General features: G+C 38.7%; 1 protein-coding gene, 3 non-coding genes and 2 pseudogenes across 4 annotated transcripts in view; 1 reads left to right on the top strand and 5 right to left on the bottom strand.

Annotated features, from left to right (window-relative positions):
* Positions 1-10,822, bottom strand: part of TEX14 (testis expressed 14, intercellular bridge forming factor) — a 62,981-nt gene extending 52,159 nt beyond the window's left edge. Inside the window, exon 1 of the mRNA XM_088802119.1 lies at positions 10,687-10,822. Within this exon, the coding sequence (XP_088658245.1) occupies positions 10,687-10,822 (136 nt within the window). The remainder of the gene's footprint in view (positions 1-10,686) is intronic.
* LOC141569108 (small nucleolar RNA U3) lies at positions 4,519-4,732 on the bottom strand. Its single transcript, XR_012492505.2, has one exon. It is a non-coding gene; the product is annotated as a small nucleolar RNA U3 (small nucleolar RNA).
* Positions 8,465-9,145, bottom strand: LOC141568949 (large ribosomal subunit protein uL11 pseudogene; annotated as a pseudogene).
* A 2,214-nt stretch (positions 10,823-13,036) lies between the features above and the next one.
* LOC141569099 (U1 spliceosomal RNA) lies at positions 13,037-13,204 on the bottom strand. The gene has a single exon (XR_012492497.1). It is a non-coding gene; the product is annotated as a U1 spliceosomal RNA (small nuclear RNA).
* An 805-nt stretch (positions 13,205-14,009) lies between these two features.
* LOC141569095 (U1 spliceosomal RNA) lies at positions 14,010-14,173 on the bottom strand. Its single transcript, XR_012492493.1, has one exon. It is a non-coding gene; the product is annotated as a U1 spliceosomal RNA (small nuclear RNA).
* Positions 14,174-15,163: 990 nt separating this feature from the next.
* LOC141569030 (U6 spliceosomal RNA) lies at positions 15,164-15,253 on the top strand (annotated as a pseudogene).
* The last annotated feature ends 5,441 nt before the right edge of the window (positions 15,254-20,694 follow it).

Below are 20,694 nucleotides of genomic sequence, written 5' to 3'. Positions count from 1 at the left end.
TCAAAATGGTGTCACTCCTTTTTTAAAATTCCATGATACCAAACCTAGATTTAACACCTAACGTAACTGCAGTTTCAACTTCTTCCAGAAACAATCGGTCTGGAATTTTCTGGTCAATCAAGCACCAGTAGGTAATCTGTCACAAAGTCCCTGTCCATCCCCCATATAAAGAGGCAATCTACATGATTTTAAAAAAAATCTCCCCCTTGTCTTTCCCCAAAGAAAAGATATCCCAGCCCCAAAATAATACTCTTCTTTCACAAAACCTTCCATTTTGTACAACTCCTTGGAGTGCCCTCCTAGTTGCTAGAGAAGATGCTGCCCAATTCATGAATCGCTTAATAAAGCCAATTAGATCTTCAAATTTACTCAGTTGAAGTTTGTTGTTTTTAGTAAATCATTCCCCTGTTTAGAGCTTCATTTGCTTCCTAACTCTTGGGCTAAAGATAAAACTTCTCTAAATAGCTTACAAGGCCCTGCATGGTCTGGCACACACTCAACCTCTCCTAAGGTGAGAGCTTTACTTTGCACCAAATTCCCCTCACTCGAACCATACTGAACTTCTTATAGTTCCTCATACTCATCATCTTTCCTTCTGCCACAGGGCCTTTGCACCAGCTGTTCTCTGCCAGGAATTCTCCACCTACCCCTTACCCAACTTAACTTCAATTCATCATTGAGACATCTGTCTAAGTGTCATTGTCTCAGGGAACCCTTCTCGGACTTCCTTAACCAGATCAAAATGTTTTTGTGTGATTATTTGATTAATGCCAGCCCTCTGCATGAGACTGTTTCAGAAGGGCAGAGACTATGAAATGCCTTTCTGTACTCACAACATCCTAAGCACCTAGTATTGAGGGAACAAATCCCAGCCAAGGTGTCCAGTGCACAGAATTGGGCAAGAATAGGGCTCATTAACATTATCATTGGCCATTTTAAAGCTATAGGGGGAAATGAATCAGGAAACATACTACCCAAAGAGCTGAGGGTTGAGGATGGAGACCTAAGCCCCACTAACATCTTAAGGGACAAGCTGAGAGGAAAAAGCCAAAAAGTACAGCAAGAAGGAAACCAAGAGAGGTTAAGAGAAAAACCTGGAACAAATGGGTCACAGTGACAAGTGAGGTAAGAGTTTCAAAAAAGAGTTATCAGTCAACAGCATCAAAGCAGGAGGAATCTAGTGAGAACACAGAATTCTAGGTACAAGCAGTGCTAGTGGGGTTCAGGTTTCTTACTGCTCAGAGCTTGCTGTGTTACATGTATTTATGGCATGTCTGTCTCCCCTACCAGACTGTCTACCTAACCTGCATGGTAGGAACTGCCCAAGTTATCTATTTTCAGCACCTGGTCAACTTATCTGCCCAAGCAGACATGAGTAGAGAAGAGCAGCAAAGAACAGTGTGGGAAGACAATTCTCCATGGATTGCTCCTGTTTCTGCATGTCATGGGAGTCAGGCACTAACTACCCTTTGTTCGAGACTTTTTGAAGATGTTTGTACACCAAACTTTGGAAGATACAGTATCTCCCTTTCAAGCAAAGTGCAGGGATGTTTACTGTCCAATGTAATAATGTCTCCCTTTGGAGGAAAGGGCATACTGTCCATTATAAAAGATTTGGGTTGGGTTCCCTAAGCTCAGAGTACTTCTACTGCAAAGCAACTCACTATATGTGCAGTGTTATCTAGCTCTTTGTATGGCTCTGTGTGAACTGGGTTTTGAAGAACCAGCACCAAAAATGCTAGTATTCTAGCTACTGCTGTTGCTATGAGTAATAAACTATTATTCAACTCCGACACAGGAATCTCATGTCTTTTGCCTGTATCCATAAACCTGTAACAGGCTAATTTGTAAAATCACACACTATTCATAATTCTGACAGGAAGGGACTACAGTCAAAGGAAGCAGACTGGTTAATTCCTAGGGCTCATGAAATAAAAAAATAAATCAAGGGGATAAAACAAATACAAGAAGGATTGGATATTTCACCTTATTCTGCAATAGTCAATAAATCAACACAACATGGTGCGTGGGGTGAAACAGTGAAAAGATAAACTTCCTGTAAAGCTTGAAAAAAACTGAGAAAACATTCAGTGCTGGAGAAGAGGTGGGAAAATGGACACTTTCCTAAAAGCAGTTGGGAGTATAAATTGTTACAATGCTTTTTGGAAGACAACGTGGCAATATCCATTAACAGTGTGACCCAGAAATCCCACTTTGAAGATTAAAAACCCATTATGTAAAGATATATTACAAAGTATTTTATCAAAGCAGTGTCTAGTGATACAAATTGCAAAAAAAAAAATACATTTTAATATCAGTAAGGACACAGATGAATCAATTATGGTACATACAGATGACAAAACATTAAGCAGTTATTAAAATGAATGAGTTAGACCTATATCAATTGGACTAAAGATAGACAGGATGTATTGTTAAATGGGAAAAGCAAGTTGCAGAATGTATATAGTATGATACCACTTTTGTAAAGGCAGATTAGCAACTTCAAAAAATATATTTGATTCCACTGGTTAAAATAACCTCATTATGACTTTTATAATAGAAAAAAAAAATGTTTTTTGAGATCACACAAGGAAGCATGTTCTAGATATTTCCCAAGAAGAAAGGAGTGTTGTCAGGTGGTTTCTTAAAGCCTCATGTGGAAAATTGAGGATAGGAGAAAAGTGATCCAAATTTTAAGAACAAGTACTGGGCTAGTGACAGACAAATGAAACTGCAAAGAGAAAACAGAAGCTTTATTTGCTGGCATGAGAACTCAATTAGCTAGCTGAATGTATGTTGCTTTCACAGTTTATTAAGGGCAGTTTTCAAAGGCATTGCCGCCTCCAAAAAGAAATGAAGTCTACTTCTACCTAAAGTGAACTATATCACACAATCAATAATCACTAGAAGATTTTTTTCGCTGACTGTTTTTTTTAGCCCAATGTACAATAACAAATTTGATGTATTAAACGCAAAACCAGAGTAGCTTCCTAAAGCAGGTTATCAGGAAAACCATCTGATTAGCTTGGAACAATTTAAAGGTGAGATTCAAAAATCAAAGAAAAATATTTAGAATAATAATAATAACAAAAAGCACACCAGACTAAAAAGGCTAATTTAAAATTCCTCTTAAAGAAACATAATTTAAATAAATAATCATAGCACTGAGGGGGAAAAAAAAGAAAAAAGAACTGTGAATTAAAAAAGAGCTACCTTGGCAAGCCTGACAAGCTCAGTAACTAAAAGTAACCATGTAGGATGTTTAAATCACACACAAAAAATTCCTGAATGTGTTATAATGGGAAGTCATGTCCTACGGACTACATGAGAGATTAATCTTTACCTTCATCAAGCCCTATCCGTTGTTTTTCTGCATCTAGAATAACATACTTAAAACGCCAGAACGATCTCTTCTCCAGACCTCCAGATGAACACCCCTGGTATCAGGTGAGACCACCATTTATTTATTTTTTAATTGGGGAAGGGGAGCAGGACTTTATTGGGGGAACAGTGTGTACTTCCAGGACTTTTTTTCCAAGTCAAGTTGTTGTCCTTTCAATCTTAGTTGTGGAGGGTGCAGCTCAGCTCCAGGTCCTGTTGCCGTTGCTAGTTGCAGGGGGCGCTGCCCACCATCCCTTGCAGGACTCGAGGAATCCAACTTGGCAACTTTGGACTGGAGGAATTAAACTGGCAACTTTGTGGTTTAGAGCCCACTGGCCCATGTGGGAATCGAACTGGCAGCCTTCGGAGTTAGGAGCATGGAGCTCTAAACCGCCTGAGCCATGGACCGGCCCTCCTCATTATTTTTTACCCTCAGACCTCTGTAACTGTGTATGTTATTATTATTTATTCCACACCCTCCAATGTGAAAAAAGTATGTATGTCTCCATTTTACGTTTTATCCAGTTCTAGGGATTTCCCTGCTTTGTTTTTTCCCTCCTCCTCAATCTTCCACCAATGGATTTCAAGTAACTTTCTTTATATCTTTGATCCTTATGTATAAAATAAACTGCAAAACTATTACGTAGAATTTTCTCAATCCTTTGTGTGATTTTGTTTCCTGGACTGGCCCCTAAAACTTGGCTCAAATAAACTATCAAAAGTGCATTTAAAACCAGTTTAACTCACTTTCCTTTGTAACTTAACGATAGTCACTCAGACTACCCCATTGTTCAAAACGCAAAGATGTCAAACACTTTGCTAGCAAGAACCAGATAGCTTCAGCAGCATATCCCAAGCCTAGCAGGCCTAGGAAGATGACAGCTATTCAGAATTTCTGCATTCAAAAACCAGATACAGAAAAGCACTCGACAAACATTTGTTAGGAGGGGAAAATAGCAAATAACCCCTTCAATGGCATAAAAATGTATAAATTTAAAAAAAAAACAAACGCACACCACTGAATAGAAAACAAAATGGAGTGAAAAACTAAAGACCCGTTTTGTTTTACTGAAAACAAAAGGCCATTTTCCTTACCCACACACACAAAAAAAACTTAATGCTTTACTAATGTACGAAACCACTCAGCCTGCGTTCTCTCCCTCTCACTCTTCCAAAGGAAGAGAAGAACGATCATCAATGGCTAATGACAGTTGCAAAAACAACACCAAGAGCCGGCTTCACGCTCAGGAGAGAACACTGCAACTCCTCCTCGTGGTTTCGGGTGCTCTACACGATCAGAGAAACTTCTCTAGTAATGAACTATAGAAATGATCCCTGAAAGTATAGTCTTAACATGAAACATTTCGCTTCTGTTTGGTCTATGGCAGTCACGCACTTTTTACTCATGGTGACATTTTCTGAGCATTATAAGTGTGTGTGTGTATATATATTATATATATATATATATATTTTTTTTTTTTAATTTCATTTTATTTACTAATAGTTCTGTTCCATAGCAAAGTTTAAAACATCGTTTTCACTTGTAAATTTTCCAGTAACACTTCAAAGCGGCTCCAGACTTATTAACATACGGCTTCCTATGAGCCAATCACAAGCTGCACGCAATTGACTCCTACCCGGAGCAAGATGATATTACCCTGACTACCACTCCAGGTACCACCTGGGTCCCGGTGGGTCACGCAGCCCCACGATAAGCTAGGGAAACGCTGTTCCGACTGGTCAAAACAGACTTCCTCTCCACCACCACTGAAGTCCGCCAACGTGGAGCAACCAGGTTTCCTTTGCCTTCAGAGAGGCGGGGTTACTAAATAGTTTCAGGATGGTGGTTGGTCAACAGAAACACCAAAACCAAGTCATGATTAGAGGGTTAGAACTTTCAGCTCCACCACTACCCCCTCACCTCAATCCCTGCCCCACCTGTGGAAGGGAAGAGGGGCTGGAAATTGAGTTCAATCACCAATGGCCAATGATTTAATCAATCATGCCTAGGTAATGAAACCCCCAGAAACCCCCCTAAGCAATAGGTTCAGAGGGCTTCCAGACTGGTGAACACAATGAAGTGTGGGGAGGGTGGTGTACCCAACTGGGGCATGGAAGCTTGTATCCTTTGTTATAAACCAGTAATAGTTAACTAAAATGTTTCCTTGAGTTCTGTTAATCATTCTAGGGAATTAATGAATCTGGATAAGGTTAAGAGCAGATTACAGATGACAGAGGGAAAGTCATAAATTTGACAACAGATCAAGAGAAATTATCCAATCTGAAGGACACAGAGAAAAAAAGGTTGAAAATGAAAATTAACAGAGCTCTGGGGACTCTAGGACAATATCAAAATGTCTAACATAAATATAAGTGGATTTCCAGAAGTTGAGGAGAGAATGGAACAGAAAGAGTATCTGAAGAAATAATGGCAGAAAGTTTCCTAAATTTGGAAAAATATTAATTTCCATAGTCAAGGGCAGAAAATCCCAAGCAGGCTAAAGATAAAGAAAGTCAGCCCTAGGCACATCATAGTCAAACCACCGAAAAATAAAAAGAAACTCTTGAAGAAAGCCACAGAATAACAATCCATGATATACAGGTGAATGATGGTTCAAATGACAGTTGATTTCTCATTAGAAACTATAGAAAACAGTGGCTGAAGCAAAAAACATTCAATCTAGAATTCTATATCCAGTGAAAATATCCTTCAAGAATCATAGTGAAATAAAGACATTTTTATATAAAAGAAAACCCTCTTAATTTCTTTAAAGTATGTATGACTCCTCAAAGCAAAAGTTATATTATGGAGTTCACAACACATATATAATACTTATGGAATCTTTATGATAAAGATAGGAGAAGGGGCGAAATAAGCCTCCATGGTTGTAGTATATTTTATATGACGTGGTATAATATTAAGTAGACTATGAAAAATTAAAGACATATATTGTAATCACTAGAACAACCACAAAGAATAATGGAGAGAGAAGTATAGCTAGAAAGTCAAATACAGTAGTAGTACCTTGGTTTTCGAACGTCTCTGTTGACGAACATTTTGGTTTACAAATGCTGTAATTTTTATGGATCTATGGTATAATTAGATAGTAAAAATTCACGCTAAATTTGCAGTTTTGGGGGTTGATTTTAAAGGTCTGGAATGGATTAATCCATTTTGCATTACTTTCTATGGGGAAACCACGCCTCGGTTTTCGAATGTTTCAGAACTCGAATGGACTTCCAGAACGGATTACGTTCGAAAACCGAGGCACTACTGTACAATTCTAAAAAATATTTAAGTCAAAAGAAGGCAGAAAATAAGGAAGAGAGAAACAGAGGATAAAGAGAAAACAAATAAAATGTTAGTTTTAAATCCAACCATATCAATAATTACATTATTGGACTAAACACTCCAATTAAAAAGAGTGTGTCAGAATGGATTTTAAAACGCAAGTCTCAATTTTATGCTCTCTACAGAAGAACTATTTTACTATAAAGATACAGATATTTCATGCAACAGTAAGGAGGCTGAAGTGGCTATATTAATATCAGATAAAGCAGACTTCAAGACAATAAGTATAACCAGAGATAAAGAGGGACATCTCATAATGATAATATGTTACTTCATCAGCAAGATGTAACAATCCCAAGTATGTATGCAACTAGTAACACCCTCCTAACAGCCCATGACACCTGGTGCAGCCACAGCTTGCCCTGCCAGCTTCACCCCATACCACTCTCTCTTACCCCTTTGCTCTCTCCTCCCACTCAAGTTATCCAGACCCTCTTCTTTTCTAGAACCTATCCATCCTCGGGGCCTTCGCATCCCTTTGGTCCTCCCTTGCCTCTGACTTTTACTTTTACCCCCAACTTTTACCCCAACTCCCTTTTTTCCTTAAGGTCCTGGCCTAAATATCAGTTCCTCTAAGTTTCCTTTGATTACCCCCAGACAAGGAGGCTGAAGTGTACCTGGTACCTCACCTTCTGCCCTTCTCAGTACATCGATTACTAAGTCATGTCTGTTTCTTCTGCTGGATTCCATTCCTATAAGGCAGGGCCACATATCTTTGTTTGGCTGCTCTAACCCCAAGGATCACTTAATATACGTATAATTAAAAAACGAATGAAGTCAGGGTTAAGGTTCTGGAACTTATCTTTTGAGTTTCAGAACTCATATAATCAATCTGTGGTCTCCCAGATGGGCTGAACTAAGTAGGATAAGTAGGATATAATCAGAAGACAATTTCCCCTTCTATTGCCCGAAATACACGGTCAGTTGGCTCTCCCTTCTCCTCCCGAGAGACATCTCAGGCAGATTCCATAGTATTTCAGTCACTTTGAGACATTTAATCACATTCTTATTTCAGATAATAAATTGTCCAGTCCTATTGAAGTCAAAACTCTTCCTTGCTTTTCCATTTCTCTGATCAAGGCTGTTTCTGGCCATGCCAGAGCTGAAGTAGGGGGAGAGCCAACGAGATGACAAAGGAGCAAAGGCCTTGTACCCGGCTCATGATTCATCCTAATGCCTGCTCTTTCGTGAGCGAGTTTAGTGGACCCTTCAGGTACCTCCACGCCACTGCACAGCAACCTAATGCAGGCCAGTGCCCTCTCCTGATGACTTGTTGCTGCATCTCCAGCCCCTCTACTGGGATTCTTTCTTCACACGTGAGGTTCCTTTAGATGGCTCAGCTACCCTGTGGAGGGTCTACTTACCCCCCCAACTGGTGAAGTGTGACTACTACAACTGCTAGTCTACCATGCTCACCCAGCCATCAAGGACTGCTCCAAAAAGGAGGCAGATGGCAGTTTCCCTGACCCCTAAATTCCAGATAACATGCCAGGTTCTCTTCAAGCCACCTTGGTTGGCTGACATGTTTCTACTGTTCAGCAGGGTGAGACACAGGCTTCCATTTCTCCTGCTTGCAAGCACCACAGTTCTCTCCATGAGGTTCACCTGTAAGGCCTCTTACTTGGCTTGAGGCTAGGAAGGAGAAAAGCCACAGCATTCTATTCTTGTTAATGACTTTTTTTTTTCTGGTTATCAAAAGATCTTTAATGGAACTATTTTCTTTTGTAGTTCTTAACTGGCTGGGCATTCCACTGCACCACTGTAGATGTCACCTATGATGTCATGAGGGTGGCGGCCATCAACATTGGGAGGTCCCCAAGATCTCTTTAATGGTTCCAGGGAGTTCTCCAGCTAAAGATTGATGCCGCGTCTGTTGGGCAATGTTGACAATCTCATCAAAAACAATATTTCCACTGTGTTTAATGTTTTTTTTTTTGCTTCTTTCTGTCTCTTTGCAGTTCTTTGAGGGATTTGACGACCAGGGCAGAAGCAGAAGGTACAACCTCAATCTGGGCTTGTCTGTTCTGAATGGTCAGTTCCACGGGACTCCTCAGACCCTTCCAATCACCAGTGATTTAGCGATGTCATCACCAACCTTTTTTTGGAGACAGACCCCGAAGGCTGACCTTGGAGACCATGGCAGACATAGAACCAGCTTCCCCACTGGTGTACCTCAGATATATGACTTTGATCTCGCTGGGGTCAAACTTTAGCGGCCTGGTAGAGGCAGCTGGTGTTAGATGAACCCGGATTCAGGACAAACAAAGCTGATCCTTGGCCTCCTCCAAGTCGAAAGCCAAAAGGAAGCTGGAATGACTTAAAAGAAATGTTTTCCACTGACACCCCCACCACTACACCACTGCCTTTCTTTAGATAAGCCCAAGGCGATGGAGTTGAAGGTCCAAGGACCATTCCGCCATCTCTTAAGAAGCCAGTTACAGCTGTCAATCCCATCCCCTGCTCTAGCTTAATGCCACAAATTTGAAGATGCAGACTGTTCAGGAGATGGCTAAGAGGTAAATGTCCTAAAACTGCTCGTCACACTGGGGGGTGTGGATAGACAGACACTAGAAGTTACTATATGCTTATCTTGAACATCAATTTTTATGTTAAAACACACATGGATGATATACACACAATGGAATAATAGTCATAAAAAGAATGAAATCTTGCCATTTGTGACAACAAGGCTGGACCTTGAGGGTATAATGCTAAGTCAAATAAGTCAGAAAGAGAAAGACAAATTACCACAATTTCACTCATACATGAAATCAAAAATAAACAAAATAAAAACAAACTCATAGATACAAAGAACAAATTGGTGGTTACCAGAGGGGAAAGGGGCTGGGAGGTCATAAAAAAGGGTGAAGGGGGTCAATTGTATGGTAATGGATAGTAACTAGACCTGGGGGTGATCACTTTGCAGTGTATACAGATATCAAATTGTAACATTATGTACCTGAAACTTATACAATAAATATATACACATGGATGTGTTTGGGGGTAAAATGTAAAATTTTGAGGGGGAGAATAAAACAAGATCTTTCAAATAAATTATTGGGCTGTTAGCTACTTCATCTACAGAATCCAGGGGTGATACATGAAAAAAGTATGAGACCTTTTTGAGGGAACTATTTTGTAGGATAAATGGATCCTATAAAAATTGGGGTACCCTTCTGCAAGTTGTCAGGAATGCTGTTGAGGTAAATGGAGAAACACTGGAGAAATTAGGTCACCTTGACTGTTTCACAAACCAGCTGAGAGAAGCTTCATAAGCCTCCCTTTCAGTACGGAAAAGGGCGAGGGGGAATCCAGCAGGACTTGGGTTACTCTGAAAAAAGCAGATCTGGATCTCTAGATCAGAGGCCAAATACCAGAGAGGTTTTGTTCAGATGCGGGGTTTTTGTATTTGTTTGTTCTTTTAAAGGTTGCCTGAGCTAAGTTTGCTATTTCTCTCTGCTCTTATTGGCTTAGCTCCCTGGAGCCTCCAGGAAACAAACAAAAAAACCACAAAAAACCAACCAACCAACCAAACACACACAAAAAGAACACACACAACAACAACAACCCTGGAAACAAAAGCACCAAGTGCATGGAAGGAGCCAGGGTGGGGAGAGCTGTGAACGCTGGCCTCCTTACTCCACCACAGACCTCAGAAGACCCAGTGGATGAAGTAGGTGTGAAGGAAAAAAGGGGAATGATGAGGCAGGATCAGAGGCCGGGCTTTCATTTGGAGAAACCTTAGGAGACTAACAGTGGGAAGACCAGCTTTCAAACAGAAATGTATGCTCTCTACTGAACTTTACGACTGCACTGGTAGAGAACATCTCATCTCTAGATTTAACGTCTGATCCCTCCAAGAACTCCTAGTTTTAGGATGTACCTGGTTTTCCTTCCAATGCTATTCAGAAATGTGGACCAAGATGCCGCTGCCATTTCAACACAGTGCCTACCTTTCTTAAGAATCTTCTTCACTTTCACATAGTTCCCGTGTTTGACATACTCATGAAGCTGAGCTTCCAAGGAGTCATTTCTTAAGGAACCAAGCTGAACAGGACAGGGTAATGGAAGATGAACAGCCCGAGACATCCTGTTTCAAAAGAAAACAACATGCTTATTCTGAATCAGAAACGCAAGCAACTTATATTTTGTTTCTACAAGATTAACGTTAATTCTCAATGTTACTGTTGAAATTGAAGGACTGGATATGTTTATTACTAATTCCTGGGACTGAAAAAGTGGTGACTACTAAGAAGTCATTGGGCTACTGGCAAAAGTCTCCATTATCTTCTTACAACTGTACAAATTTAATGGGCATATTCAGGCTCTGTCATACTGGAAATGTTCACTTGTATATGACACTGTTGCTCAATCTTATGTTGCTTATTTTATTTTGGTAAATTACATATAACCTAAAATGTACCATTTTAAATATTTTTAAGTGTTCAGTTCAGTGGCATTAAGTATATACACATTGTGCAATCATCACTACCATCCATCTCCAGAACTTTTTTCATCTTCCCAAACTGGAACTCAATATCTATTAAACACTAACTCCACATTTTCTCCTCTTCCAAGCCCCTGGCAACTACCATTCTTTCTGGCTCTATAAATTTGACTACTCTAGGTACCTCATATAAGTGGAAACACAGTATTTGTGTCCTTTTGTGACTGGTTTATTTTTCTATGACCTCAAGGTTCATTCATGTAGCAGCATATATCAGAATTTCCTTTATTTGAAGGATAAATAGGTTAGAGGTTCCGGTCAAGATGGCGGATGGTAATCACTGCTTGCCTCCTCTAACGACTATATTAGAACTACAACTAAATTATAGAACAATCAACCTGGAGAACCATCTAAAGACTAGCTGAATAGAAGTCCTATAACTAAGGATATAAAAGAGAAGCTGCATTGAGACTGAACAATATGAGAATAAAATGCCAATTTTTCATGGAAAGAAAAGGAGTAATATTCCATTGTGCGCGTATGCACATACACCCATTTTGTTTATCCATTCATCCACTGACGGACACTTGCTTGGGTTGATTCCATCTTTGGCTACTGCGAATGCTGCTATAAACAGGGATACACAAATAGCTCTTCTAAACCTCCATTTTCAATTCTTCGCAGTATATACCCAGAAATAGGATTGCTGGATCATACAGAAATTCTATATTTAATTTTTTGAGGAATTGCCATCCTGTTTTGTATATTAGTGGCTGCACCAGTTCTACATTCCACCAGCAGTGCAGGGGGTTCAATTTTTCTAGAACTTCACCAAAACCTGGTAATTCTCACTAATAAACAAGCAAACACATTTCATTGCTTTAAACACTTTTCCAGAACTTTGTAACATCACTAGAGTAAAAACTAAACTAAATGATTCCTGTGAAAGAGCAAAATACAAAACTACTTTAATAGAAAAAGATAGGGATTTTATCTGTTTGACATTATGCAATTGCAAGTAACCAAGCTACTTCTTTTGTGCATACAACAAAATTTCTAAGAGAACTGAAACACATTCTAGCTTTGTCACAAGTTTATCAGGGGAGAGCAAAAATACAGCCCTGCACTACTACAAGTTAGACACTTAAGTTACCACACTCGGGGTGCAACAGGTGAGCTCATGGTGTTTCCCCGACAGCAACACCTGGCTGGACAACCAGCTCTAATGCATCTTTTGTACCAGAAACTAATATAAGATCCAGCATTACATTACATACAGTCGTATTAAGAGAGTTGAATGAAGAAGCATTTTTCAGGTTGAGAGGGAAGGCGTTCCAGGAAGAGCAAGCATGTGAGTATATGGAAGTAACACAGCAAGGCCTTCTACAAACATTTTTAAAATAAGGGAGCAATACTGTCCAGTAGAATATAATGTGCACAACTTAGGTTATATAAAAATTTTAGTAGCCACATTTAAAATGGTAATAAAAAGCTGTTGAAGTTAATTAACATGTTTTACTTAACCCCCAAAAAAGAGATGATGTAACATTTTTTTTACACCAAACCTGTAAGATCCTCTGTGCACTTTACCCTTTGTAGCACATCAATTCAAGCCCTACAACAGACAACTAAAAATAATACAACCAACCCTACCAAAGCAATCTTGTTAATTAATAATAATCAAAAACAGCTTGTCCAACTCTCATACACTAACCAGTATTTATAGGACAAAAACTGACAGCACAAGACCAAGAAAACCAAAACACACCCAAAGACAATTCCACCAGAAAAGCAACCAAAGCAAGGAGTCTTGGAAAAAGAGAACTTAACTGATATCTGATATTCACACATATGACCAGGGGAGAGTGTGAGTGCAGTTCCCCAATACCACAAATTATGCAGTATAGTTTCCCACATTTGAGGAAATCACAGAGGTCCACACACCCGGAGTGCAATGAGTAAACAAACCTCACCCTGGGAAAATCACCTTCGTGATCATAGTATCTTCTCTACCAGGTAAGAATTACTGGTATTGCCTGGCACCTCACTCTCAGATTCCAAACACTCACACATATGGTCACTCTCTTCATGCAATCTCTAGACTATCACCTACAAAATAAAGATTTCTCCAAATTGTAAAAGCCAGACATGTTGGATACTGTAATATTTGCAAAATTCATAAATTATGTACAATGTGAAGAAGACACTTCATTTACATACTCCAAACACCTTTTAGGTACATTCTATGGCTCCTGACAAATCTGTCTGCAGGTTTTGTTGATGGGGTGGGTGGAATGATGGCCCACCAAAAGTCTCCAAGTCCTAATCCCTGGAATTTGTGACTGTATTACCTTACTTTGTGGCAAATGTGATTTTGCAAATGTTATTAAGGATGTGAGATGGGGAAAGTATCCTGAATTACTCAGGTGGGCCTATTGTAATCACAGGGCCCTAACAAAAAGGGAGAAGGAAGTAAAATAGGAAGGCCAGAAAAAGATTTAAGGACAGAAGAGACAATATCCCAGAGAAGATGATAAATTGTTGGCTCTGTGAAAATGGAGGGACAACACAACAAAAAATATATAGTCTCTTGAAACCACACCTAGAAAAGCAGCAGCCCCGCTGTTCACACCTCCAGAAATGTTTCAATCTCTGATTTCAAGAACTGTAAACATGTTCTTTCAAACTATCAAAACTTGTATAGATTATTACAGCAATACTAGGTATATAGTTGAGAAACCTGAAAAAGATAGTAGTAGCGATCTACCATCCAAAGCAGAAACTCTTGATGTAAGCATCTAAGTATTCTTTTTTTTAAACAAATTAAGCCAGGGGAGAGCGCGAACGCAGTCCCCCACTACCACAAATTATGCAGTCGAGTTTCCCACATTTGGGGAAATCGCAGGGGTCAGCACACCCGGAGTGCAATGGGTGAGCCTCGCCCTGGGAAAACCACCTTCGTGATCATGGTGTCTCCCCTGCCAGGTAAGTATGAGTTCCTGGAGTTGCCTGGCACCTAACCCTTAGATTCAAATCACTCTAAAGATAGGATCACTTTTCTCACGCATTCCATCGACCCCCTTACTTCTGGAGTAAAGAGTCTCCAAATTACAATTACGATACAGCAATAATTTGTATATATGGATATTGTCAAAATCTTAGGAAATATATGGCTAGTGTAAATGACCAGCAGTCACTGCGTTTATCTGCATATTCCACACCCTTTTTGCTGATGTCATTTAGTGCGTCCTTTTCCTAGTAGTTAGTGGTGCCGTTCACATGAAACAAAGGAAAAGACACTCTACAAATTTAAACAACATAAATTAGTTCCTCCTAGGGCTTGGGGCTAATGATGTCACTGTGATGTCTGGCGCAGTTCAGCAAGCCGCTATTCACGTAACTGAAAGAGCAAGTCTGAAAAGATGAAATTTGACAAAACTACATTAAAAACCTCAGTCCGTGTACTGCTAAAAATAGGTTGTCAGTTCAAAGTTATCAAGTACAAAATAATGCTCTCTTTCAGATATGCGGCAACTGATCACCCTTCCTTGAAGATCAGTTAGTTGTACAAACACTAATTCTAATTTTGAACAGAGCACACTAGGGAAAAGCTCAGGCAGCAGCCCCTCCTATGCTCACACTGGGAGAAGTCGCAGGGATCGACCCAGCGGAGGCGTGATGACGGCCCTCATGCCTGGAAACTGTCCTCATCATGAGAGTGTCTCCCGTCCCAAGCAAGAGTAAGTTGTGTTTCCACGTGTCCATAAACCTTCCTGTGCTCAACACTACGAGCACAGGGTCACCTGTTTGGTTTTTCATGGGTGCCTCTGAAATCCAGGGCAAGACAACAGGAGAATCCACCCTACCAGAAACTCCTGAGCCCTGCTAGACTCGTATCACTCTTCAAAAACAGCATATCCTGTCTCAAGCAATGGCTAATACTTCACATATTCCATCCACGTCCACCTAATAAATATTATCAAGTGCTCACTAGACAGTACATATGCTAAAATTGGAACAATACAGCCCCTGTGCAAGGAAGATACACAAATTTGTGAAGCTTCCATATTAAAATATATACTATATATACCTACATATACATACAATCAGCCTTCTCAATCCTGTCCTTCCTGCTCTGTAAATTAGAACTGGAGTTTCCAAGAACAGTTAACTGTTCTTCAGATGTCTTCTCAAGTTCACGTTAAGAACCAGCCTATTTTCCAAGTGTTTTTATCTTGACTCTTCTGGTATTCTCTCCTCTGCCAAAATAAATTACCCAGAGTTTTATATTTTTAGAACAGGAAGAAATAATGCTGTTTTAAAAAAAATCTTATTAAAGATTAACACACAGTAATTGAGAATATCGGTGTCTGAGATGGAGAGAGAAAAACATTGCGGGGAGGGGACTATGTGATATGAGTTGCAACTATTCCTGAAGTCTGACCTTTTAACAGTCTACCAGTTTAATTTTTATACTCTCTCCCCCAAAAGAAAGAAGTATTATGTAATATATACACACACATATGCACATCCACAAACACATACATATATAATCTGTAAACAAAACATCTACATTTGGTTTTGGGAAATGGAAGTTAAGATACTTTGAAATCTGATTGAGAACCGCTCACGTAAGAGAAAAAGGTGATGTCTATGAACTAGACAACTGTTACCACCAAACTTTTAAATTTCAAATGCCATTTTCAGCAGGTGTGTGACCAACAGTGCTTTCTTAAATAACACAGAGCCCCTCAAGGGCCCCCAGTCTTCACAAGGCTAATTTAAATATTTCACAAGAACTTCATCATTATTGGCCTTGTTATCAAAATATTCATCAAGACAGTCTGCCTTAGGGCAAGAAGGTGAATGTCCCCCACTCTCTGCTGAAGCAGGTTAAGAAAAAATTTTGGTACCATAATCCTCGCAGAAGCAGACCTTAATATCCTTTGAGGAAGAGCCTCAACATTTCTTTGATTAGAAAAATATAAGGAAATGTATGTTTGTTAAATACTAACATAGTTAGCAAAGAAAAAGTGGAGAAGCTTCTTAGTTCATTTTACAAAGGTTGCAAAACTGTTGTCAAACCAGACAAAGTAGACATAATAATGTCACTTATGAACAAAAATGCAAAACTCATAATTAAGTCTATAAAATCTTTATGCACTGAATCTAGCAGGATATTAGAAGAATATACACAATAGCTAGATAGGTTTTATACCAGGAATATAGTACCTAATAAGTACATAAAAGTATATGATAAAGGTAGCATTTTATATAGATGGGGGAAAGATTGATTGCTTCATAAAGAGTGCTTAGAAAATTGGCTCACCCCTGGAAAGAAGGGGAAAAAACTGCTTCCTTCCTCCTACTTTACCTTAAAAAAAATCAGATAAATTAAAATGTCCAAGTTAAATCATGAACTAAATGTAGAAAAAAATAGATTAACAAAAAGAAAGACTTTCTAAGTGTGTTACCAGAGTCAGAATTAAATACAAACTTTGACCGGACTTGCAATACACAAAACCTCAAAGTAGAAAAACCTCATAAAATTTAAAGACAAAGTGGGGAGATATCTACCATATATAGATTTAGACAAATAGCCTGTATGACAGTATGCATATGAGGGTAGGCAGCATATGGAATAAGATCATGGGTTTTGATGCCAGACAAAACTGGGCAGAATACTTGGCTGATAGTAAGCACAATAAATAGTTATTGTTTCTGATAATAAAAAATCCCCATAGACCTATTACAAATATATATTTCAAATTAAAAGCAGCCCAATTAAAAAGAGGAAAAGGATGTACATCCACGTTCATAGAAGCATTATTCACAATAGCCAAGGGGTGGAAGCAAACGTCCACCAGCAGAGGAATGGATACACAAAATGTGAATGGAATGCTGTTCAACCTTATAAAGGAAGGAAATCTTGGCTCATACTACAGCATGGTTGAACCTTCAGAACATTATGCTAAGTGAAATAAACCAGTCACAAAAAGATAAATACTGTATGATTCCACTTATATAAGGCATTATATAAGGTATTAAGAGGAGTCAAACTTCTAGAAATGATGGTTGCCAGTGGCTGGGGAAGGGGGAATGGGGAGTTGTTTAGTGGGTACAGGGTTTCAGGTTTGCAAGATAAAAAAGTTCTGGAGATTGGCTGCACAACATTGTGAATGTAAGTAACACAATTGAACTGTACACTTAAAAATGGTTAAGATGATAAATTTTGTTATGTGTATTTTACCACAATTAGAAATTAGAAGTGCTCAAAGGATATAAATGAGGTGGTTACAGTGATAAAATATATTTGGCCAATAAAATTAAATGAAAAGATTTTTAATGTCAGTAATAAAAGATAATAACCATTTAAAGCCAATTATACCTCAATAAAAAATAAAAAAAAGTGACCATTTAAAGACTGCTAAGGGCCAGTGCTGGGGTGGAGATGGGAAAACCAGCCCTCATACGCTGTTAGCAGGAGTGTAAGTGGTACAAACTTTGACAATGTGATTTAAAATGAAAATGTGCATACTCTGACCCAGGAGTTCTACTTTCAGAAACGTATGGGGGTGGGAGGGAAGAAGGGAGGAAAAGCAAAAGAGAGAGAACACATACTACTTCACAGGAAAAAACTGGAAATAATTCAACTGTGTTTATAGGTCACTGATTAGAAAGATGGGCCTCAGGACAGAATAGTATGCACTCATTAAACTTAATTTTCAAATAATTTTTAATTACATGGAGAAGGCTTTGAAAAAACATTAAGTGAAAAACAAGATATATAAATTTTTTTCACAACTTAATCACAAGTATGTAAAATAAATACATTATATGAACTTGTAGAAAGAGTAAAATAAACCAATATAGTAACATTATCTCTGACTTGAAGTTCACTGTTTTACTTCTTTGTACTGTCTGTATTTTTTTTCCCTACGACTAGATACTTCCTACAAGTATATATTTTCCATTATATTTAAGAGTACAAAACAGAAAAACATAGGGAGAGAGGAGCAGGTCAATCATCTAATCATCCATTCTTTAACAAGAATCTACTGAGCACTCATCATAAGCCATGACTGGGCTAGGGGCTCTAGGTAAACAGTGAGTAAGTCCACATGGTCCCCATTTTGAGGCTCTCAGTTTACTTGGGGAGACATGCAAAATACATGATCACACAAAGGCACTTGAAGGGTTGATATGACCTAGTTTTGAGGGGGCTTGTTGGAGGTAGATTCAGGGTCAGAGAAGGGGTCAATGAATACTGAGATTTAAAGAATAGTAGTTAATTGGGTTAGGCAGGGAGAAGTAATAAAACAGGCATGTGCAAAGGCTATGTTGTGGAATGAAGTCTGGCACACAAGGAATTAAGGCCAGAGTGGCTGCAGTCTAGAGAGTAAAGGGGAGAGAGGGAAAGGATGCAGAACATGCAAAGCTTTTTGTAAGTCTTATTAAGAAATCTGATCTCTATCCTAAGAGCAAAATAATGAACAGTAATGTACTGTAGAAAGAATACTCGGGCTAGTCCATGGGAGAACAGACTAGTGGGAGAAGACAAGGTGCACAAAAACCACAGTGGAAATGTAATGACTGTGTCGATGTCAGAGGGGTAGTGGATGGGGAGGGGGAGTTGTCACTGTATGAGGGATATAAATGATAAATGTCTAACTATTATATTGTTTTGTGCACCTAAAATAAAAAAATGTTTAAAAAAAAAAGATGCACAAAAACCAGCCAAATGCTCTTGCAGTACCTACACTAGAAATGGTCGAAGCTTGGCCTAGAGAAGACATAAACATAATCAAGATTACTTGAGAGAGAAAATTGTTGTGATTTGTGGATACACTGAATATGGACAGTGAAAGGGAAGGAAGTATTGAGGAGAATTCCTAGGTTTCTGGTTTGTGCAGATGGAAAGAGGGATATTCAGTTCATGGAGGCAGAAAGTACAGGAAAAGGACTAGGTTTTGGGAGTGGTCTAAAGATAATGGGTTAGGTTTAAGGTAGGCTGAGTTGGAGACTTTGCATTGTCCAGTAGGCAATCAGATATTTGCATCTGGCGGTCAGAGAACAGGTGAGGGCTAGAAATACAAATTTATGAATCACTGGCATATAGTCACTGAATTGTGAATGTGAATAAATAGAAAGACAGCAAGAGAGAGCGAGAAAGAATGAACAATGGAGAAGAGGACAGACCAGAACACAGTCGTCAGTGACAGGTCTGCTCATGTATGGAGCCGTAGAAGAACTGTAACCTTTCATGCCCAGGTTATGGAAGATGAGCTTGCAAGGGAGAAAGAAAAGCCAAATGGGTAGAAAGAAAATCAGGAGTGTGTCATCACAGAAGTCAAGTGAGAAGGCTTCAAGAGTTTGTGGACAACACACATATATTGAGCTCCTACTATGTATAAGGCCTTGTGAGACTGATATTCTACCTGAAATATATATGTCTGAGGCCTTAAGGCTTATCACAACCACCTCTAAAGCTAAGCCTTGATTCAGAGTTTTTTCTCAGTCCAAACAACACTCATTTCTCCCTATTCCCAAAATCCACTTGAACATGCAAGGTCACCGTTTTTAAAAGTTCTATGTTCTTAGGCTAAAAGACAAGACACTTTTCCTCAGCTATAACAGAAATATTAATATTCCTCCCCCACATCTCTAGAAAATAGCCCAGTTAGCATGAAAATGTCTCCTTATTTGAATACTTATACAGATTAGATATAGATATTGACAGCAATAGCTCATTCCTACCCTTAGTATTATACCTAGATAGCAACGAAATCAGTAATGCAACACAAGTCCGAAGTACCCAATAATGATCCGGATTGATTATAGGCTCCACGAAGGTGAAGCTTGTTTGTCTTGTCACTTAAAAAATATTTAATAAATATTTAATCTTGCTCTAGTGATTCAATCTTCAATATGCTAATAATCTTAAATGGGGACTTCAGTAAACTATTCATAAGATTATTTTAAGTATCAAATTAAATAAGTAAAAGCACTTTTCTTTGGCACTTTACAATTGTAGGGGTTAAAAAGTCCCACAGCATTAGCACTCTGCTGAGCTAGGTGCCCACTAAGGCTTTATTCAACTGAATATGAGAACATATTAGAACATTTTAAAGTGCAGAAAGAAACTAAGATTTATTGTGTACCTTTTCTGTGCCAAATACTTCATATTTGTTAATTTAACCTTTCCAACAACTCCATAAAATATTATCTTCTACTCGCAGATGAGAAAACTAAGAAACTTGCTGAAAGTCTCACAGTTGGTAATTTCCAGAGATGTGATAAAAACCCAAATTTGTATCTCAAACTTTTTCAACAAGTAACCCCAATTGCAAAGGAAAACAAAAACATTCCCAGGGGACTTTGGGAGACTACTGAGGTATCCAGTTTAAACTAGATCTTTCTTCAGTCTTATTTTTACCTTAAAATTTATTTTTATGTTTGCATTTCACTCTACAATCTATTAATGCTTGTTTAATAGAAAACCTTTTAAATGGCT

The sequence above is a fragment of the Rhinolophus sinicus genome, chromosome 12 (genome assembly GCF_057876585.1).
Source record: "Rhinolophus sinicus isolate RSI-liver-muscle chromosome 12, RSI-T2T, whole genome shotgun sequence".
NCBI classification, from domain to species: Eukaryota; Metazoa; Chordata; class Mammalia; order Chiroptera; family Rhinolophidae; genus Rhinolophus; species Rhinolophus sinicus.
The sequence above is the reverse complement of the archived record's forward strand: the minus strand, read 5'-3'. Positions and strand labels throughout refer to the sequence as shown.